The sequence below is a fragment of the Podarcis pityusensis genome (genome assembly GCF_964106645.2).
Source record: "Podarcis pityusensis genome assembly, chromosome: 14".
NCBI lineage: Eukaryota > Metazoa > Chordata > Lepidosauria > Squamata > Lacertidae > Podarcis > Podarcis pityusensis.
In genome coordinates this window covers 50918762-50938886 of record NC_138039.1, presented here as the reverse complement: position 1 = coordinate 50938886, position 20125 = coordinate 50918762, and the positions used below count along the sequence as shown (strand labels likewise).

General features: G+C 46.5%; 1 protein-coding gene and 1 long non-coding RNA gene across 5 annotated transcripts in view; one reads left to right on the top strand and one right to left on the bottom strand.

The window, feature by feature from the left end:
• Positions 1-1269: 1269 nt before the first annotated feature.
• The window catches only part of TRPM1 (transient receptor potential cation channel subfamily M member 1), a gene marked incomplete at its 3' end in the record, with an annotated part of 62979 nt that continues 44123 nt past the window's right edge, over positions 1270-20125 (bottom strand). The window contains exons 5-12 of one of the 4 annotated variants that reach the window (XM_080980699.1): positions 19464-19595; positions 18988-19116; positions 18473-18724; positions 17393-17585; positions 14239-14383; positions 5459-5661; positions 4282-4414; positions 1270-3349 (exon numbers count right to left, since the gene is read on the bottom strand). In XM_080980699.1, the coding sequence (XP_080836825.1) occupies positions 2122-3349; positions 4282-4414; positions 5459-5661; positions 14239-14383; positions 17393-17585; positions 18473-18724; positions 18988-19116; positions 19464-19595 (2415 nt within the window). Of the gene's footprint in view, positions 3350-4183; positions 4250-4281; positions 4415-5458; positions 5662-14238; positions 14384-17392; positions 17586-18472; positions 18725-18987; positions 19117-19463; positions 19596-20125 lie in introns of those variants that run through there. The other 3 variants (XM_080980700.1, XM_080980701.1, XM_080980704.1) reach the window with 3 other exon arrangements.
• On the top strand, positions 14377-17201 carry LOC308462890. The gene is made up of 2 exons (XR_013979418.1): positions 14377-15398; positions 15461-17201. It is a non-coding gene; the product is annotated as an uncharacterized lncRNA (long non-coding RNA).

Genomic DNA, 20125 nt, shown 5'->3' with positions numbered 1-20125 from the left:
GCAATGGCATAGATGCAGTTGGGAAAGTTGTAGAGAGAGGACATCATTTGAATCAGGGGTGTGAGTTAAGTTTCTCCATTTCTCCAATCTTGACTGCATTTCCAGAAATAATCTTTTCAATATAAAGAGGGCCACCCGAGTAATGCCATGTGCAGCTGAGTGTAACATCTAGTTTTGCCCTTAGATGCAATTAAAGTTTCAAGTCCCCATTGTTGTCGTTCACCTTTTGCTTGCAGATCACCAAAAAACACCACTGCCTTAAACCAAGGACATTACTTGCTGAGTCACATGATAGCATTTGAGGTATGGGAATCACCTGAAGCGAAAGCGTCCCCAAACAGTAAAATCACAAGCTTAGAAGTTCCTATATTGGCCCGAATATAAGACGCACCCGCAAATAAGCTGCATCTTTAAATTTCAAGGCTTATTTGTGGGTGCGGCCCACCTCCTGGCACTACCACCCTGAACGGGGGGCAGGGGGGCGGCTGGTGCTGGTATTTGGTTCCGAGTGCGCTGTGCGCCTGCCTCCCGGCACTACCTCCCCAAACTGGCACCGAGGGGGGCTTGGGAGTGGCAGGTGGACTGCGCACTGTTGCCCCATGCTCCCGGGCTGCTTCCTGGCGGGGGGGGGGGCGGTAGCTGCGCTGCTTTGCCGGTGGCCTCTTCCCCTTCCCCCTTCCTTACTGTGGCTTGGGGGAGGCTTGGGAGATGCGATCGAGACGGGCGCCGTTGTCCCGCACCCCCGACAGCCCTTGTGGGCAGCTGTTTCAGCATCGATACCGTAAGGTAATAAATATAAGCCACACTTTAACTTTTCACAATCAGAATTTGGGGGGAAAGTGGCTTCTGTTTGGGCCAATACGGTACTAGTTTTTATAAGCACACCAGCTGGACTGGTGCACTGGAGTGGGTGGGTGGGAGAAACCCCAAAGCCATGTCACATACTCGTGAGCAAGTTTTTTAGTTCAATTTTTTTTGTTTCCAAGCACTTTATCTAATTGGCTGACTGCAGTTCCAGAATACCACCTACTCTTGTGAAAGAAATAATACTGTGGTGACATTTCTACCTCAAAAATGGCTTGAGACCATGTTATCTTAATGACCTACTTACACCTAAGTGAGTCTGCCTAAGCATGAAGCTTCTGAGGCCCTGCTGTCTGGTCCTCTCCTAAGAGCAATGAGACTGTTGGGTACAAGAACAGGACTTTCTCAGCTTTGGAACAAGGAGATATGTTTGACCTCAACACTGATGATCTTTAAAAAACCAACTCTGAAAACACATTTATTTAAGTCTGCAGTTGGCTGAACTGCGCATGAAAAAAAGATTTATCTGATTGCCACTAGCCCAAACTGGCTGACCAGAACAACAACAACAACAGTGGTGTAAAAATAGTGCCAGTAAGACTCCGTTCACAAAGTCATACCTCTTCCACAAGGTACTCCTTCTTGCCCCCCACTTTCTTCCTTGGTGCCACTATAGATATGGGAAACTGCTGTCTCTCAAGGATCCTCCTTGAGTTTGCAGGCAGTGAATGTAGACAGGAATTATCACATACAGTGTTATATGTGGGTATATCCTTGATAAATACCTGTACTGGGTGCTGAGGGAATATACACTTGCCACACACAACATTCACTTTTGCAAGAAGAAGAGCTGGTGATTGTGCCACTTTTTATGTGTGTTAAAAAAGGGCCTCTTGGTGATTCATTCTGCAGCATTGCCCTGAAGCACACAAAGAGTGCTGTTGGCCTGTCAATCGCTCAATGAGACCCATTGTTTTAAGCAGTGGTGCTCTTATGGGTCAGGAGGATCCAGCCTCCAGCTCACTAAACTACATTGCTTTTAGAATCATTGACATAATGAATTAAAGAATCCATGTTGACACTGTTGGCCGGGCCCTCCAGAGGTAGCTATGACCCTCAGGGAGAGCACACCTTCCCTTCACAAAAGCAGGAAGTGCTTTGAAGCAGGAACTGTTGGACATGAATGCATCTGTAAAAGCGAACATAGTGAGCTACCAAATGCAAACTGGCTCTTTAAAGGATGGGCATTTGGGGGTGTCACTTCTACCTGTGGCTTAACCACGTCTCCCAACTATTGCTTGTTGAGAAAAGGCCATTTTAGCATTCAGTTTCTGCGGAGGCATTTTCTTGTTTTGCTTTCTGCTCTTCCGTTGCAGTTCCACAGGTCACCACTAGGCTGCTGACACTGCTGGCATGTCCTGGTCTATTAAGCCTGTCCTTAATGGATTTGGGTTTTCGAGAATGGCTGTGTAAACTCTTTGACCGTACGGAAGGAAAACCACAAGTCCTGTCAGATTTCACTGACAACAAATTGTCTGTGTGGATCCTTTTGGTGACAGGTGAGGAAGGATGGGAGGCACTGAGACCCACCACTTCACCAACATCACTGTCCTCTTCGGTGTCAGTCAGTAGCTGTTTCCGCTCAGCTTGCATCTCCGCTTCAGACACAATGCCAGGATATTCAGGAGGAGGCTCACTAGCTAGTTTCTGCTGAACCTCATACTTCCACTCGGCAGTCCATTGTTCAATTGTGGAAGGGCACACTTCATCCATGATGGTCCTATACTCTTGGTCCATAATGGTCCGGTTGTTAACTCCTCCAACCATATTTCCACCTTGTGCAAATATGTAACTCCTTGATTTCATCATGCTTGCTTCGCAAGCGTTGAATGTTTCAGAAGGGTAGTACCTCATTGCCCTAGGTTTGTCCAAAGGATAGGAGATGGTGGCTTCTAATTTGGTCTTTTCTAACGCTAAATGAGGGTTCTGAATTTTTGGTCCAGTTCCAGGCTGCCCATTCCCAACCATATCCATTTGGTTGAGAGTTTGGGGTGTTGTCTCTTCATTCTTACAGTGTTCCTGCCTGTCAACTGAGCCAGAACGGGATAGAGAAACATTCTGCGTAACATCTAAAGTGTTTTTGCTGTGATCTGTAGAGGCGCTTGTGGCAGAGTGGATACTTCCTTGGCGTTCTGGAGCCAGCTGTAGCTTTGAATCTGCTTTACGCAATGCCAAGGCTGGAGACATTGGGGTAGGCAGGTCATCATAGGCAAGATCATCACCGTGGTACCTGTACATGTAGCCATCAGAACTGTTTATGCTGCTTTGCCGGAGGAGGTAAGCAGCATCGCATTCCGAGGATGCCCGGGAACGTGTGTGAGTGAGCTCAGCCTTGTCGATGCCTGCCAGTTTCTCCAGAGCATTCGCCATCCGGCCAGAGAGTTCTTCCAGCTGAGAAAGTCGAAGGTCAACCGTCTGGAGAGAGGCTTTCATGAAATGTTCTCTTTCATTCACTTCTTCTAATCTCATAGACATGTTTTCAACTCTATAGAATTCAAAGGGGGGGGGAATAAATTCATTAAGCAACACAGATTTGTCCTGCACTGTCATTATTAGCTCAGAACAGCACTTATGAGGAGGGCAGCTGTTTTATTAATTATTAGAGCTTCCAGTTTTACTCAGTTAATCAGTAGGTTATTACTCATTTCTTCATGCCATTGGCTGCCACAAACTTAATTATAATAAAACCAAGAAAAGAAAAGAACCAGAGAGTGTTAGAATAACTTAGAAGGATTATAACAGTAATTTAGCTAGACGTCACACATTCCTCTGTTGCAGTTTCCTTTGGTTGAATTCATACGATATTTAGAATATTTTTGCATGGTACTGTGGGCACTGCCACGCTGCCAGAGGGCCCACAGGCAGCTTGTGATTCCCCAGCATATTTGGTGACACCTTGCAAATCATCCCAACTTCCTGAGTAAGAAGAACCCCAAGAGTTACAGATCAATTCCCTGCCATGGGGGGGGGGGCTACTAGGGATGGAAGAGAAATTATATTTTGTTTGCATTTGAATGAAAATGGACCTAATTCATAGCCTTCAAACCAATATGTGATCCTAAGCACAACTCTCCTTCAAAATTGTCCACAGACAGCTTCCGGGTCATGTGGCCAGCATGACTAAGCCGCTTCTGGTGAACCAGAGCCGCACACGGAAATGCCGTTTACCTTCCCACTGGAGCAGTACCTATTTATCTACTTGCACTATGATGTGCTTTCGAACTGCTAGGTTGACAGGAGCAGGGTCCGAGCAATGGGAGTTCACCCCATCATGGGGATTCGAACCACCGACCTTCTGATCGGCAAGCCCTAGACTTACTCTTTCCTTCAACATCTCCAAAGGACACTAGTGTTGAAGTCCATGCTTCCTCTTTGCCTACTGCAACTGGCAAGAAAATAAACAAATTCACTGGCTACCTTTCTGAAGTAACTCTAATACGTTCATCATTTGATGACTGTTCTTCATCTTCTTTTTGTCGGAAATATTCCTCAACACATTGCTCCTCAAATTCATACAGTTTTTTCAACTCTTCATCATTTAGAAACAGCTCTGAAAGAAATTGAGGCAGGGAAAGCATGTATTTTACCATGTCTATCAAACCCCCTAAACTCGGAAGAGACTACTACCACCTCAATGTGCATTTTCAGGCTACTTGTAATGAACATTAGGCTCTAATGCTGCAGGTCTAACCCCACTTTTCTGGGAGTAAATAGATCTGAGTAGACATGGTGAGGCTTGCAATGTTAAGGTACAGTTCGGTGCATATTCTAGCCTGGAGCCCTATATGGCAAAAATCTGGCAAGCAGGCAGTAGCTAAACACTGAATTTCTATAGTATGGCGGTTTGCACACTGTCCCTTGCAGAAATTAAAATCCAATCTGGAGTCCTGTGTCAGAAAAACTTTTTCAACTATTGGAAAGTAGTCTAAAATATCAACAGCTCAATCCTGATCATGTTTACTCAGAAACAAGCCCACCGTATTTATTGAGATATGCATCCCAATCCTTTTTGTAAACTGCTTTGAGGGTTTTTTCTTTAACATTCAAGCCCTCTATGAATTTTATGAAATACATGCATAAATAACCCTATGCATGCTTACTCACTATGCTCAATGAGAAAGTGTGCTCAAGGTTGCCCGCTTAGGGCTGGTTCACCTGACTCAGGGACACAGATTATCCCTTCAATATCCTATCCCATTCTGTGTACCCCTTTCACAACCATTTCCAGCATCTACAGCTCCCATCAGCCCCTGCCACTTTGGATAGCAATCGGGGATGATGGGAGTTGTAGTCCAGCTACAGGTTCCCCACCTGCTTTTGATTTAGTGCAACTAAGCCTGGTCTCTCCACACAGCAGCATGAGACAGTAAAGTGGCTATAGATGGGGGATGTTTCTGAGTTCTCCCCACCTTTCAAAAACGAAAGGTGGGCAGAAAGTCAAAACAAGGAGGATTCCAGTTGGAGCCCCTCTGTGCTGACTTTCTGCTTGCAGATGGTCTATGGATGGGACCTTCAAACCCCTGCCTGACCCCTGCTATGGTGCCCAGTCAACCCAGACTCATAGCACAGAGAGAATGTCTGTCCCCCCACGTACTCAGTCCTCGGTCGCGTTCATCTTGGTCCCCTTCTCTTCGTTTCTTGCAGCGGCAGCAGAGACGAACTATAATGATGTAAAGGTGGCTAAAGATGATCATGGGTGGAGGAAGCACTGGCCGGTCATGGAAGGTCATGATCAGCTGATACCGCTGGAACTTCCAGACTTGGTTGGAGATGGACTTCACTTCAAAGAAGGTGTTGCTGCAAAAGATACACCCCTGATGAGTAGCTTCACTACAAAATTGCCAGAGAGCTAAGTGAAAGTTGTGAGAACTCAGTCGTCTCTTCACATGTTGCCAGTTTAAAGTTGCCACATTTGGGGTGGGGACAAGAACATGGCACAGAGAGGGGAAATTGTCTCCAGAGTGAACCCTATTTGCCTTGCCATGCAAATGATGGCATCCGTTCAGAGATAGTGCAGATCCAACAGATCTGGGACCAGTTCTCCTTGAGCTTAGGGACTGAAGGGGATTGATTCAGTTTGCAATAGTTAACCTTCCTAATTCACACTTTCTGAAACAATAAGCAAATAGAAGTACATGTTATTGGTTTCAGAACTCACAGAGTTAAAGAGTTCTGGTGACGTCTCTTTCCTGAGGCGTGGTTAGAAACACTTAAGGGAGTGGTTTGACTCTAAGTGTTTTAGTCTGACTCTGGGACGCTATGCGAGAGGGAGAATGTGTCAGTTCTCGCCAGGTCTGAATTTATGGTGTTATTCTTCATGATTAAAGACAAGGGAAGATAAGGACTGCCTTGTGTCTGCTCTGATTTATTACACACGTGCTGCAATCCGCTTCTCACCGCTGTGTTACGCTCTGCTACCGGCAAGAGAAAGAGGCCTGAGGAGGACTTTCGCAGGGCACGGATAGCTTGCAGAGTTTCGCAAGGGAAGTGTGCCAGGCTCCATGTTCAGCCTCTGTTTACACTCTTGTCCGGTGTAAATCTCAGAGGTTATGGATGCTCGCTAACGCTTTGAAGCATTGCAGGAACGTCCCACGTGTGGGGGAAGCCAGCAGGAAAGTTGCTGGGGCCAGCTGGAGCTCTGGAGCTGTGTCTTTGAAGCTGGAAGGAGCTCGCTGGGGAGAAGCGATCTGCCGGAGCCGGGAGGCGGAGGAAGCTACTGCCGGGAGACGTGAGTAAGCTTAGCCCCCGGGGGAGGAGATGGCAGACGATCGTGAATCATTCTCAGTTCCCTTCGAGAAATTAAATGGACAAAATTGGGCCGAATGGAGCCGGAAGCTAAAGGCCTGGCTGGTAGCCAAGGGGTTGTGGGAGGCGACCCAGGGGCCCCCTCTCCCACCACCTGCAGCAGGAGCAGCGGCAGCGGACATAGCGGCTGCTCACGTGTCGCAGAGGAAAAACCAGAAAGCCCTGGGAGCTATAGTGCTCAGTTTGGAGGGCTCCCAACTTCCTCTGGTTGAAGGGCTTGAGACTGCTCAGGAGGCCTACCAAGCCCTTGAGAGGGTGCACCACAGAACCACGGCTGGTGCAAAGATCCACACCACCAGACGCTTGTTTGAGATGAAGCTGCGTCCCGGTGGGAACATCAGACAGCATGTTACTGAGATGCTATCTGTTTTCAATGAGTTGCGCCTGTTGCAGGTCAACTTTTCAGAAGAGCTGAAGGTTTATATTTTGCTCAGCTCTCTGGACAAAAGCTATGACAATTTGTGTCTGTCTATGGAATCGATGAGTCCACAGGATTTGACGCTATCGTACGTGACAGGGCGTCTTTCGGACGAACAGGAGAGGCGTGTCCGAGAAGGCAGGTCTGGCGCAGGCAGCTCCACCGGTTGCAGAGGTGGGGGGGGCAAGCCAGATGAGAGCTGTGTTCAGGCTTTTTCCACTCGTCGATGTTATGTCTGTGGATCGAACAGCCACCTAAAACGGGCTTGTCCGCAGAGGAGCAGAGAGGCCGGGCAGGATGTCTCCAAGGTCGTTTCCCATGGGAACCAGTCTCGGAGAGGAGGCCAGCGTGGGAACGCGAAGGAAGGACGTGACTCAGAGAAGGGAGACTGTTATCATCTCGCGGCTTCTCTGGCAACTTTGAACAACAATGCCAGCAGGGACACAGCTGTGAAGTGGGTGTTGGATTCAGGAGCGAGTCATCACCTGATAACGCCATCTGCTGGGGAGCTGCGGAATTGCAGAGCTGTTTTGGCTGGAATGACTGTTACATTAGCTGACGGGACAAAACGAAATGTATCTAAAGCAGCAAATGTCTATGTTTCTGTTTTGCAGGCGGAGCTGGAGTGCTTCATTGTACCAGGGATGAAGTGTTGCCTGTTATCGGTTTCTGCTCTGGCGAAGCAGGGATACAAAATTTGTTTTGAAAATGATACCTGTTCCATTTTCAGAGGGGGGAGGCAACTTGTCAACGTGGAAAGCAAGGACAATCTCTTTGTTCTGGAAACACCTCTGGAGGGTGGTGGGAATGCAGGGAAAGCACAGGCGCAGTGTGCTAGTGTTCCCAGCCATGATTCATGTGTTCATGTATGGCACAAGAGAATGTCTCATGCTTGTCTGGAGGATGTTAAAAGGTTGCCAGGCTGCACCAAAGGTTGTAAAATCACGCCATGTGAGGGATCCCTAGTGTGCAGGGCATGCAGCAAGTTTCAAAGGTGCAGGTTTCCCGGGGTAAAGAGGGTAACCACAAAACCTTTTGAGTTGATTCACACAGACCTTACAGAGCCAATGAAGTGTGAGAGTCTGGGTGGGGCCAGGTATCTGCTAACGATAGCGGATGATTTTTCTCAGAATTTATGGTCTTTTTCTCTCAGGTCGCAGAGAGAGGCGGCGCAACTCACCCAAGATTGGGTTGCGGAGGTGGAACTAAGGTTCTCCACCAAGGTGCAAGAGTTCAGGAGCGACCGTGGGTCACAGTTCACTGGGTCTGCTCTGAAGGAGTTCTTCAAGGAAAAGGGAATTCGTCACCAGGTGACGGGTGCAAAGTCTCCTCAAGAGAGAGGCGTGGCAGAGCACAGGAGTGAAGCACTGGCTGAAGTTGTCAGGGTTTTACTGTGTGACTCTGGGCTGCCTCAGAGCTTTTGGAGTGAGGCTTGGAAGTTTGCCAGCTTTATTTTTAACAGGTCCTACAATCACGATGTAGGTGACACACCGTTTTTTCTGTTGCACAAGAGGAAGCCACAGGTGCATTTCTTCCGTTCGTTTGGTTCCAAGGCTTCAGTGCTAATACCAACAGCGCAACGGAAGGAGGGTGGTCCTAGGTACCAGGACATGATTTTCTGTGGGTATGATCCTGCAACAAATGGGTGGAAGTTTGCATACCCAGAGGGTGATCAGACCAAGCTGCTGGTCAGCAAACATGCTGAGTTCTTTGAGCAGGGTGGTTGGTCACAGCCTAGGTATGGTTCTGATTTTCTCTCAGAATGCTTGTCCGATTCTGAGGGGGAGGAAAGGGAGGAGGAAAGGGAGGAAGGAGAGGCAGAGGCGGAGCCTGTTGCTGAAGACCAGGTTGCCGATGATGGTCAAGCACAGGGGTGGGTTTCTCCACAGGTTAAGAGGGAACCCAAGAGTGAGCCTTCATCTCCTGTTAGCCAAGTGCAGGAGGCCCGAAGACGCAGCAAGTCAGAGGGGGAGTCTTCTGAGCTTGCTGGAGACACACTTGCTGACCCTAGTGGGTCAGGAGGAGCGCCCGAGGTTGTGCTCCGGCGGTCAACTCGGACCACAAAGGGGATTCCACCTAAGAGGTTTCAGGTCACCAGTGCGTGGGTTGGTTTCGCACAGTGTGATTCTGGGAGTGTGGAAGGGATTCAACAATTGCCTGGGATAAATGCCAGTGGGAGGCAAAAGGCAATGGGAGGTGAGTTGAACTCAAAGAGGTCTGTAAATAGGGGTTCACAGTTTCCCTCAGGATTCGTGACGAGAGGGGGTGTTATTGGTTTCAGAACTCACAGAGTTAAAGAGTTCTGGTGACGTCTCTTTCCTGAGGCGTGGTTAGAAACACTTAAGGGAGTGGTTTGACTCTAAGTGTTTTAGTCTGACTCTGGGACGCTATGCGAGAGGGAGAATGTGTCAGTTCTCGCCAGGTCTGAATTTATGGTGTTATTCTTCATGATTAAAGACAAGGGAAGATAAGGACTGCCTTGTGTCTGCTCTGATTTATTACACACGTGCTGCAATCCGCTTCTCACCGCTGTGTTACGCTCTGCTACCGGCAAGAGAAAGAGGCCTGAGGAGGACTTTCGCAGGGCACGGATAGCTTGCAGAGTTTCGCAAGGGAAGTGTGCCAGGCTCCATGTTCAGCCTCTGTTTACACTCTTGTCCGGTGTAAATCTCAGAGTACAGCTACCCTGTGAAATTCGTACTTCTCTAAATTTTGCAAGACACTTCTCCAACCAATAAGTGTGCACGAAAGTGCATCTTGTAAGTGAAAATAACCTTAAAAACATGCATTATATTGGGAAAACTGCTTGCATAAATGCATATATTCGGTAAAATTATGTCCAAAATTCATCAGAAGGGATGCAGACAAAAGTGCAGACGGAAGAGAAATCCCTAACTTGATGCAGAAATGAGGCAAATTGAACTTCAGATTGGAAAAATGAGGAACTGAAATGGGCAGATTTGTTCTATTGAGATTTCAAGAGTAGGGTGGTGCCCAACAATTGCTGCTCTCATGCCCAGATAATGTCTCAGTATGGACTAGAAGGGCAACCACTGGGGAGAGAGTTGCACCAGTTGCCCACTGACAAAGGACCTCTGCAAAATATCATTTCTTTTGGGGCTGATTATTTGAAGCATGGCTCAAAGTGAGCATTGCAAACAACACCTCCTGGCGTTTGATGTGACATTAAACATTCAACTCATGAAAGGCCCTTTGTAACATCAAAGCCCATAGAAGCTCTACATTGTCTTGCTTTTTAAAATGCTGATCAGATTGACCTAAATAGCAATGTTTGCAAATCTCTCTCAGAAATATATTCTGTGAACTTGGTTCACAGAAAATGGGCAGGGAACCCTTTTTCTGCTGAGGACTGCATTCCCCTGGGGTCAGTTTGTTGGGGGCTGCATGCCAATAGTGCAGGGTGTGTGCTAAACCAGGTTACTGGAAACATATTGGCATTTTGTATTTGAGTTTATTCACAAGTGGACAGGTTAAGCATAGGTAGAAGCACAGAAGTCCACTGCCCCCACACCAGACCTGGAAAGAGGCAGCTAGCACCCCCAGAAGCTGTTTGCTTATAGATCCCAAACACTTCTCTCTGAAAAACACTTCTAGAGGGGCAGCTGTGTTACGCTCTGGTAGCAAAAATATGAAAGTGTCTTGTGGCACCTTAAAGTCTAACAAATTTGTTATGGCGCAAGTGTTCCTGAACTTAGGCAATTGGGTTTGAGTCCACAAATGCTTCTGCCATGATACACTTGTTAGTCTTTCAGGTGACCCAAAACCCTTTCTTGTTTCAGCTATCTGGGTCTCTCTTAGTACCAAACTTTAATCTGCTGTTACTCACAGGTAGCTTGTTCTGCCACCCCCAGCTAGAGGAAAAAATAAGGATGCGTCATTTTCTCTAACCATCTCCTAGCTTCTTTGGGCCATCTTAATTACCATGGAGACATATCCCTTTTGTCAAGTCCAAAACTCTGACCGAGTATTGCCTCTGGGAAGACCACACTGATCAATCTACTCTCAGGAATCTGATTGGAAATCCATAGCAATTGCATCTCTTCAGGAATGGGAATACATGAGTGTCAGGGAACTGCCATCAGTGTCCGAGGGAGAGAGCAAGCTCCAAAGGGATCCCAGAGAGCGTCCCGGGAGTGGGAGAGGCAACCCATCTTCTGGGGAAGAGAATCAACGTAGCTCCAGTGGAGAAGGGGGGCAGATGGGGGAATCGGCAAGGCGGTCCCATGACTCCTTGCCGGGGACCAGCGGGGAGAGGAGGGGTCCTCCACTGCCTACGCCCTCCTTGTGCAGAAGGCTTCCGCGCAGGGAGAGTAGGAGGAGACTTGGCGTCAAAGAGCTTCTTTGCTGGAAGAAGTTTAAGAAACGCCCACTGACGGATTCTGCCAGCGATTGAGACAGTCACGGGCGAGTGGCTGCCCGGACAGGAAAGGTTCACTCAGGCAACCCAGCCAGAGGTTGGGACAAGCTTACGCACGAGCAACCCCTAGAACCATTATAATGAGACCAACAGCCTGAGGTGGGGGACACATTGTGCTCCTTCTGGGTTTGTTTGTCCACCTTTGGTCCCCATCCTGCACTCAGTTCTCACTGGTGGCTCCTAGAAGCTGTCAGCATGCAACAGCAGCCACAACCCAGGAAGGGTTTTAACTGGCCAGCTAAACCAGATGAAGGTAGCTGATGGGTCTCAAAACCTTGGTGAGTTAGGGACTTTCTGTCAAGGGTGCTTCCAGTCAAAGGAATGTGCATGGCAGAGAGTTCACTCTTTATTGTCAAAGATAACATAGTTGCTTTGCTTCTACTGCTCCAGATACCTACACACATCAATCTGGTATCTAGGCAGCTACTCCCAGTTCCACCCCTACCAATTTATGTACCTTTCCAAGTTGGGCTGTGCTCATGTAGCCAGAGACTCTGCCTGCATGGAAACTTCCTCTGCTCGTCCCTCTTCTATTCCCTCCTGATTCTGGGAGACAGTGGTGCAGGAGAGGGTGGGGAAGCACTTCATCCTTCACTTGCCTGGCCTGCCTTTTCCTCCTCTTTCTCCAGCTCTGAAACTTCTTCAGCCTCTGATTCTCACCTCCCAGCTAGTATAGGCCCTCACAAACCTCCTGCCTCTCCTGGGTCAGAATCCAGCCCTGCTTCCCCCGGTATACACTCCTCAGCACCCTGCCAGTCTATGACACTTCCCTTGCATGTGAAGACAGGCTCCAGTGGATGGAGCAGAGCAAATGAAAGCAAGAGTGGGTCCAATGGCCAATAAGGTGGTTTCTGCATGTCCTGTAGAGGGAAGTGAGGGGCAGATGGGGCTTGTCAACCTGGGAAGGAAGCCCTTCTAGGAGAAGGAAAACTGTGATTCTAAACCTCCACTGCTTTGTAGGATAAGTAAGAAAAGTCTAAGGAGTAAACCCTACACAAATCTGGAGTGGAGTCCGTAAGACGGTTGGATGGTATCTTGTACACCTCCTTCTGGCAACTCCTGCAGCCAAGCTACTGCCAAACATCTTGCTCTGCTTTCCTTTGGACCACATCAGTGAGGCCAAGAGGGTTGTCTTGTGATCTGGGCAGCCAGAGGCAGCCTCCATACACACTGTCCAGGCTTGCACCCCAGGGAGGTCACTTCAGTGCTGCTAATGCAGCCATTGGACTTCACCCACAGAGGCACACTCCATTGTCTCTTGACAGATGCCAAAAACTGGCTGTAGAAGTACTGGAGAAATGCAAATTTTGAAAGGTAGCTGCATTTCAGCTTGTGTATTGTTTTTCTCCCTCATCCCTAATGGTGATGGTTATATTTTACTACTTGACAATTTGGTGCAATGGTGTTTGGCCATGTAGATCCTTTCACTGTTCTTGCACTGTCTCTTTTCATTTTTGTGAGAGTCAACAAATCTACTGTAGACCCCAAGTCTACTGCAGGAGAAGAGAAGCATTGGCAATGCAACAAAGCATGGCCCATCCCTGTGACTACCAAGCAAGGATGGGTTAACTGCATGACCTACTTCCTACAATGTTGATTTTATTTGCAGTCCCTTCAGATAACTACCATTGTGCATGCAAGAGAATCACTTTCTCTCTTCTTCTTTTTTCCCTTTTAAATTTAGCTCTGCAACTGGCATGTGACTCCTTTTAAAATGCACGACCTTTTCAGCTATTGAATATTCTACTGTAGATAGCAAAATAAAAGATAGCTTTGTGAGCAAGTCTGATTTCAAAGGACAGCACCCAAACCGGGCACAGTGCCCAGGACAATGGCATGGATCTACACCCACCAGCAATCCAGTTTTGGATACTGGCAGCAAAAGATAACAGTGTGATTGAGCAGTAAATATAGGCACCTCCCCCGCTTGTGTGTACGTGTTAAAGCAAGCAGCCATATGAGACCTAATGCTAGTAGCAGCTCATCTAAACCCAGGGAGGGCAACTTGTGTGGTCTTCCTGCTGTTGCTGGACCACAGCTCCTACCTGGAGGCCCACGGATGTTTCAGTCCTAATCTAAACAGATGAAGCTCTACCCTTCCCTTGCCCTTGCCCTACATACACACAACACTTTATTCTAGAATCAATGGAGATTGAGTACACAGTCCAAACACAGTCTAGATCTGTTGCATATGCTTCACCCCAGAAAAGGGCTTCTTGGGAAACTGGTTTCATTCTGAAAAGAAATGTTCATTGCAGGTTGCTTCTGCGTTAACCTGCAAAATTTTAATCAGAAAACAGATGGATGTAGGCAGCCCTGGCAATGCCAGGGTGTATTCTCACCTGCCCAAAGTCTGGTGTGTACCAAGATCACAGTCACTCCTTGCTTTTCTATTTCCCTGGGACATGTGCAGGGAGGAAAAGGCATGAATACCCTGATCAAGGGGAGGGTTTTCAAGTGTGTATCAAGTATCCACCCCCCCCCTTGCTGACAGCAGGGTGATAGCATCTAGACCGAAAGCAGCATGCTCATGAAGAGCACAAACAATTCCAAATTGAGGAAAACTGACATTTCTTGTGCATGCGCCTCACTCTCTTTGGCCAGTTGATTCTTCACCTACCTTTCTCAGGGTCCCCCTAATAAACTCCACCAGACTTCTTCACAGTAGGAAGGAATCCAGAGTGAGTATCTCCCTCATAAGCAAAACACTCACTTGAAAACAGCAATCAGCAAGTTGACCAGGAGAATGTTGGCTACCAAGAGGTAGCAGGCCATGATTGCGGGAGTCAGCCATGCGCCAGGGATGCACTGGGGAAAACGCTTGCCATCCTCATCATAAAGGTTTTCCCCACACGGAGCTGAGGATGGAATTGGCTTATGGTTATTCAACATGGAGCACATACAGTGAGGGCTCTGTGTAACTGGGGGAAGGTAGAAATCAGAGGGACCCAGCCCAAGGTTGTTGTAGGGCACAGGGCACATGCTTGAGTAACTGTCCTTTTTGTGGGGCAGTCCAGCCTCTGAACACACCCAGGTGGGTTTACACAAACAACCACCTTCTCCCTCTCATGCACATTTCTGATTTCAAAAAATAGCAGCCCCCCACCCTCCATAGGAATTCAACTCTGTGGGGCCAAATCTGGTAAGGGGCAGACTGGTGAAATCTGGCAGGTCAGGGCAGAATGTGAGGGGAGGGGGTGCAGCCTGTTGGCTTGTGGGCAGGATCAGGGCATAACGAGGTGGGTGGAGCCTGGCACAGTCTAGAGTTCACTGGCTTATTAGGTCATCTGAAAGCACAGTTTTACTGGCTGGGACTAGAACTAATTGGGTACCCAGGTCAGTGTACGTTTAACTCAGAGTAGGTCCACTGAAATTAATAAGACAGGACCAACTTAGGGCCATTTCAATGGGTCTGTGAAGCACCTTTCTCACAGAAGCAGGCTCCTTTAAAGACATTCAGAGTTATACTATTACCATAGCTGTCAACCTTCCCTTTTTTTTTGCAGGAAATTCCCTTATTCCAGCACCGTTTCCCGCTGCTATCCCGGATTGTTAGATATCCCGTAGACTGTCCCCGGGACAGGTGAGGCTGCTGATCCCTTATTTTCAAATCTGAAAGTTGACAGCTATGACTATTACAGAGCCAAGATTCACTTCCTTTATCACAGATATTGGAACTTTTTTAAAAGCAATCACACAAACAGCTGGACAGGTTTAAAAGCCTCTTCTGGGGATTTTGGACTATTGCTATGGAAACAGCATAGGTCTAAACCCTGCCCTGGTTGTCTAAGATGCTGCAGAGATTTGTTGCAAAATTTGGGTTTCTGATGGGTCAAGACCCACACCTCAAATCTTCAGCTGGCAAAGGTGGGTGTATGAGGTGTTTAGATGGTGGTGATTTTGGGGACCAGGTCATGACAACATGGCAGTGGCAGGTATTGCACTAAAGCTGAGATGAACTCTAATTAAAGGGTCACGGGGGGTGGGGGGGTGGAATCCACCAATAAAAACATTTAATTGATTTGTCAACTCCCTGCAAAGACTTACGGTTAATTTCCATGGCATAGACTACCCAGCGTTCCGAAAGCAAAGAATAAAAATGCAAAAAGCAGCATTTTAAAAAGGGATAAAAGAACAAGAGAACAGTAGGGAAGGAAAAACACACATGTGACTGACAATATGGTTGCTCTTCAGCTGCCAGAGAAAGATAAGGCCTTCAAATGTTTTAACAGGCAAGAGACATGCTCTGAAACAATGGCTCTTGTCAGGACTCCAGAAGGCCTTGCAATTTCCTTTTCTCTTGGACTTTCCGAAACATTATGTATGGCAGCGCATTTGTGGCAATCAAAAGATAATTACAAAAGGCAGCTGGCAGATGATCATGTAAATATTCAAGCTATTTCAATTATGTAAGGATGACGTGGGCAGACTCTCACCACAAGCACAAAGCACCACAAGGCAATTGCACAAGATGGACAGTGTGGCTGCCCTGGGAACACTTTTTGCTCTCTGGAAACACACTCTTGAGTCTAGATCTGCTTCACAGAGAGGGATCTCAGGCTACAGCAAGGGTCAGGGGCGCCACACGGCTCAGGTCCAGAAGGGAGAGAGGAATAGCTGCTAGTGGAAGATTTCAGCAAGCATCAGTCACACACTGTAAAGCCAAGAAGGCTACAAACCGTAAAAAGCTGGATTTCTATAGAAATATGCACACCATGTTAAATTGAGGTGTTCTTTTTTTAAAAAAATTAAAACTATGCAGAAGGCTCGCACCTTCAGTCATGCCATTAAAAATAAATAAATGAGACAATGGTTTTTGAACAACCCCACTTGAAAGAAATGCAAGGGTCATTCACAAAGAATATGGTGGTGGTGATTTCCTTGATGCTCATTTCATTGTGCAAAAATGCTCAGCTGCTCCTTAACTGTGTAGGGCACACAAAAGCTTCCTCTGACAGGCAGGGCTTCTTCACTAGAGAACTGTGTGTTCACGGGACTATTTCCTCCCCCTGTTGACTGTATCATCAGGTTCTTAAAAGACTCAAGATGCACACAGGTCCATAACACAAATTTGCCTAAGATTTGCTGACAGAAAAGAGGTTTTCTGTAAAAGGGAAGGGATATATGAATGCTCTTTCTTTTTAACTTGCAAAATAAAGGGAAGACAGTTTGAAAGAGATCCTCATGTCCGCCACAAAGACAAGCTACAAGGCTGGTTCATTTCTGGGTCCAATTCAAGGGGCTCATGTTGGTGTTCAAAACCCTAAAGGGCTTTGGCCCCAAATATCTGAGAAGCTGTCTCCTTCTGTACAGACCCTTCTAGGTGTTGAGATCAGCAGAGTGAGCCCTAGGGGTAGTTCCACATTCCTCTGAAATTTGGTGATGGTGGCACCCCACCCTTTTCTGTTGCAGCCCCTAAGCTAAGGGATTCCCTCCCTGCAAAGGTGTGCCTGGCACCTTCATTATGCATCTTTCAGCAAATGCTGATGATGTGCCTCTTTGCCCTGGTCTCTGGACACCTGAAATGTGTGTTTTCAGGAACCACCCTATAATACGTAATCTGCTTTAACTGTTTGTCATTCTGAATTTTAAATTGCCACAACCTCTCCTGGGAGGGTGGGCAATAAATAATTGTAATGACAGCAGCAACAACAACAAGAAGAAGATATGCATGCTCTTTCTGTTTAACCTACAAAATAAAGGGAATTGATTGAGGGTGATGGCAAAGTTCAGAGGAGTTCAATCATGTCTGCCACAAAGACAAAGCTACAATAATCGTAAGTAGAAAAAGTGATGCCGATTCCAAATTAAATGTTGATTAATTTGGACCCGATCATCTGCCTCAGAAACAGGAAACAGAATCTTACTATGAATTCTGTTCTTACGGTCTATCTGGTCAGCAAACACCTCTCCATAGATCATCCAGTAGGGCATGTAGAAGATGTTGCGGACCAGTCTCCAAGACGGCTGCTCATCGGGATGCAGGATGGCTTGACGGGCAACTCCAAAGCTCATCAGGACCACCAGCATAATCACCACAAAGTACAGCATGTCAATCATCTACACCAAGAAAGAGCGTAGAGCAACATATCAAGAAAGGATCAGCGTAGAAATTACTGAAAAACAATATGAACACGATCTGTTATATATTTCATTTATGAATCACTTCCTATGAAGCCAATCAGTTCCAGACCTCAGATCTGCACCTCGTTAATACCTGTCCAACTCTCAGGGCATGACAATGTACTCCTATGGAAACCTTTAAAATATAATTTGGTTAATCTTCTAGGTGCCCCCTCTTCTGTGACTGGGGGTGGGCAGTTGCTATGGAAAGAGCCTTCTCAGTGGTGTCATATCAATTATGAAACAGTCTCCCCAGGATTATTTATCTGGAACCAAAGTTTATGAGTTCAAGGAACCAGCTTTAATGCTTTTATTTGCCTGTCACATATAATGACAGTTGATTGTTTCTGACTGCTGCTAAAAAAACAAAAACTGCAATGTATTTTTGATGATATAGTTATCATTTAAATTGGAAGTCATGTTGTAAGTTTTTTAAAAAAACTGAAAGCTGGGCTAAAAAAGTTTTAAATCATCATTAACATTCCCATCAACTTCAATGGATCTTAAAAAAGCATCACTTTGGCTGGATCGTGACCTTAATGTCTCCAAGTTTCTGTTAGCAAACCCTTGCAACAGTGTTCAATTTGTGCTAAAATGGAGGGCTAAGGTTGCAGAGAGCCATCTGATGAAACATTGCATAGAAATACCCCAATTCATATGGGGTTGTAACAATTCTCTCTGGCTCCTAGTCCTCCAGTAAGTATCCAGTTCTCTATTCAGTTTCTTAGGGCCTCTTGCTTTCGGATAAGCTGCAGCGCCACTCTGCCTTTCTTTAATACCTGCCATGACACCTGCCCTCTCTGTTTCAAAACATAGTTACTTACCATTTTTCCAATCATCATGACATAAGGCCCCAGGTACTTATTCACACCAAAGATGTCCAGTACTCGGATGTACCAGAAAATGATATCCACACAGTAGATAACTCTTCCATAACTCATATAAGGCTGGTTTTGCAAACGAAGAATGGCCCCAACCAAGAACACAGAAATAGCAACCAAATCAGTGATGTTCCAATATTCTTGTAGCCACACTTTTATTTTCTGACTCAATTTACCTGGTTCTGACATCAAAATCTGAAAACAAAGTGGTGGGAAGGGAGAAAGAAAGGTGTTTAATGTGGTAATGGGAGAAAGAAGCTTGAGACTTATTAGCTTCTTACAGCCGGTTTATCCTACTTCAGGTCCCTTGGGCATTCAGACACCCCAGTGAACATGTGGATTGTAGGGTTATGCCAGGGGGAGTGGCTTTTGCATCCCTAACTGCTTTCCTCCTTTCTTGTGACATCAGAGCAGGTGGAGAATTTCAAAAGAACAGTTGCCAGAATGGTTGAAATTACCTCTCTTACTTTCTCCAATGCCAGAGTCACAATGTATGAAATGACAACCCATTCCTGGAGTGAGGGCCAACGATCCATCGGTACCAAGATTATATAGTTGAACAGCATTAAGTACCCTAGGTAGGATATCTGGAAAAAGAAATAAAAAGAGACCCCACGCTGCATTTTTGGGTTGATTCATTTGTAGGGATGTTGGGTGATGTTGGTTGCACAATGATGATGACACTTCTGCAGGGTTCTCCCCCCACCCTACCATTTACAATTTTTTGTTGTGTTTTGGAAACCAGTAATTACCAGTAATTTTGGAGTAGGGAATAAAGAAGTGAGAGGCCAGCCTACCACAACACTGAGTTTTCCAGATGTTCTAGGCCATTGTTCCCATCAGCATGGCTAATGGTCAGCAGTGACACATTACATCAGCAGGAGAGAATGGAACATCTTGTTTTCACCAAAGGATGAAAATAATTTTCACTCACTGTGTAAAACCAGAACTTCACAATTGGTGCATTATAGAATTCGTAGATCTTTGTTCCAATGGGAAGGCTCCTTTGCTTTTTGTTCCCATCTTCTTCATCTCCCTTTCGGGAACCAGTATCAGCATTTGCATCCTGAAAGACAGGTAGCTTAGGATCATAGATTGTTCCCACTGGAGGGCTCTCATCCATTCAAGGTTATAAAGGGGGTGGGGAGAGAAAATGTCTGAACATAGACAAACTGTCCTGTTTGCTTGCTTGCTTGCTTGCTTGCTTGCTTGCTTGTTTGCTTGTTTTTCTACATGCACATATTATTCAGTTGTAAGAGCCATACTAGAACCTTCATTACTTAAGGCAGCGGTTCTCAACCTGTGGGTCCCCAGATGTTGTTGGACTACAACTCCCATCATCCCTGAGCTCTGGCCTTGCTAGCTAGGGGTGATGTGGGAGTTGTAGTTCAACAACATCTGGGGACCCACAGGTTGAGAAAGGCTGACTTAAGGTATGTAGACTTGTCTGTAGTCAGGTTGTTCATGCTTCAAAAACCTGCAAAGCCTGTTTGCCAAAACAACAACAACAGTGGGACAAAAGCAATGAATGCGAAATGTTACAAAAGACGGCAGACTACCTAAAACCTTTTTTGAAATGACTGACAATATGGATTT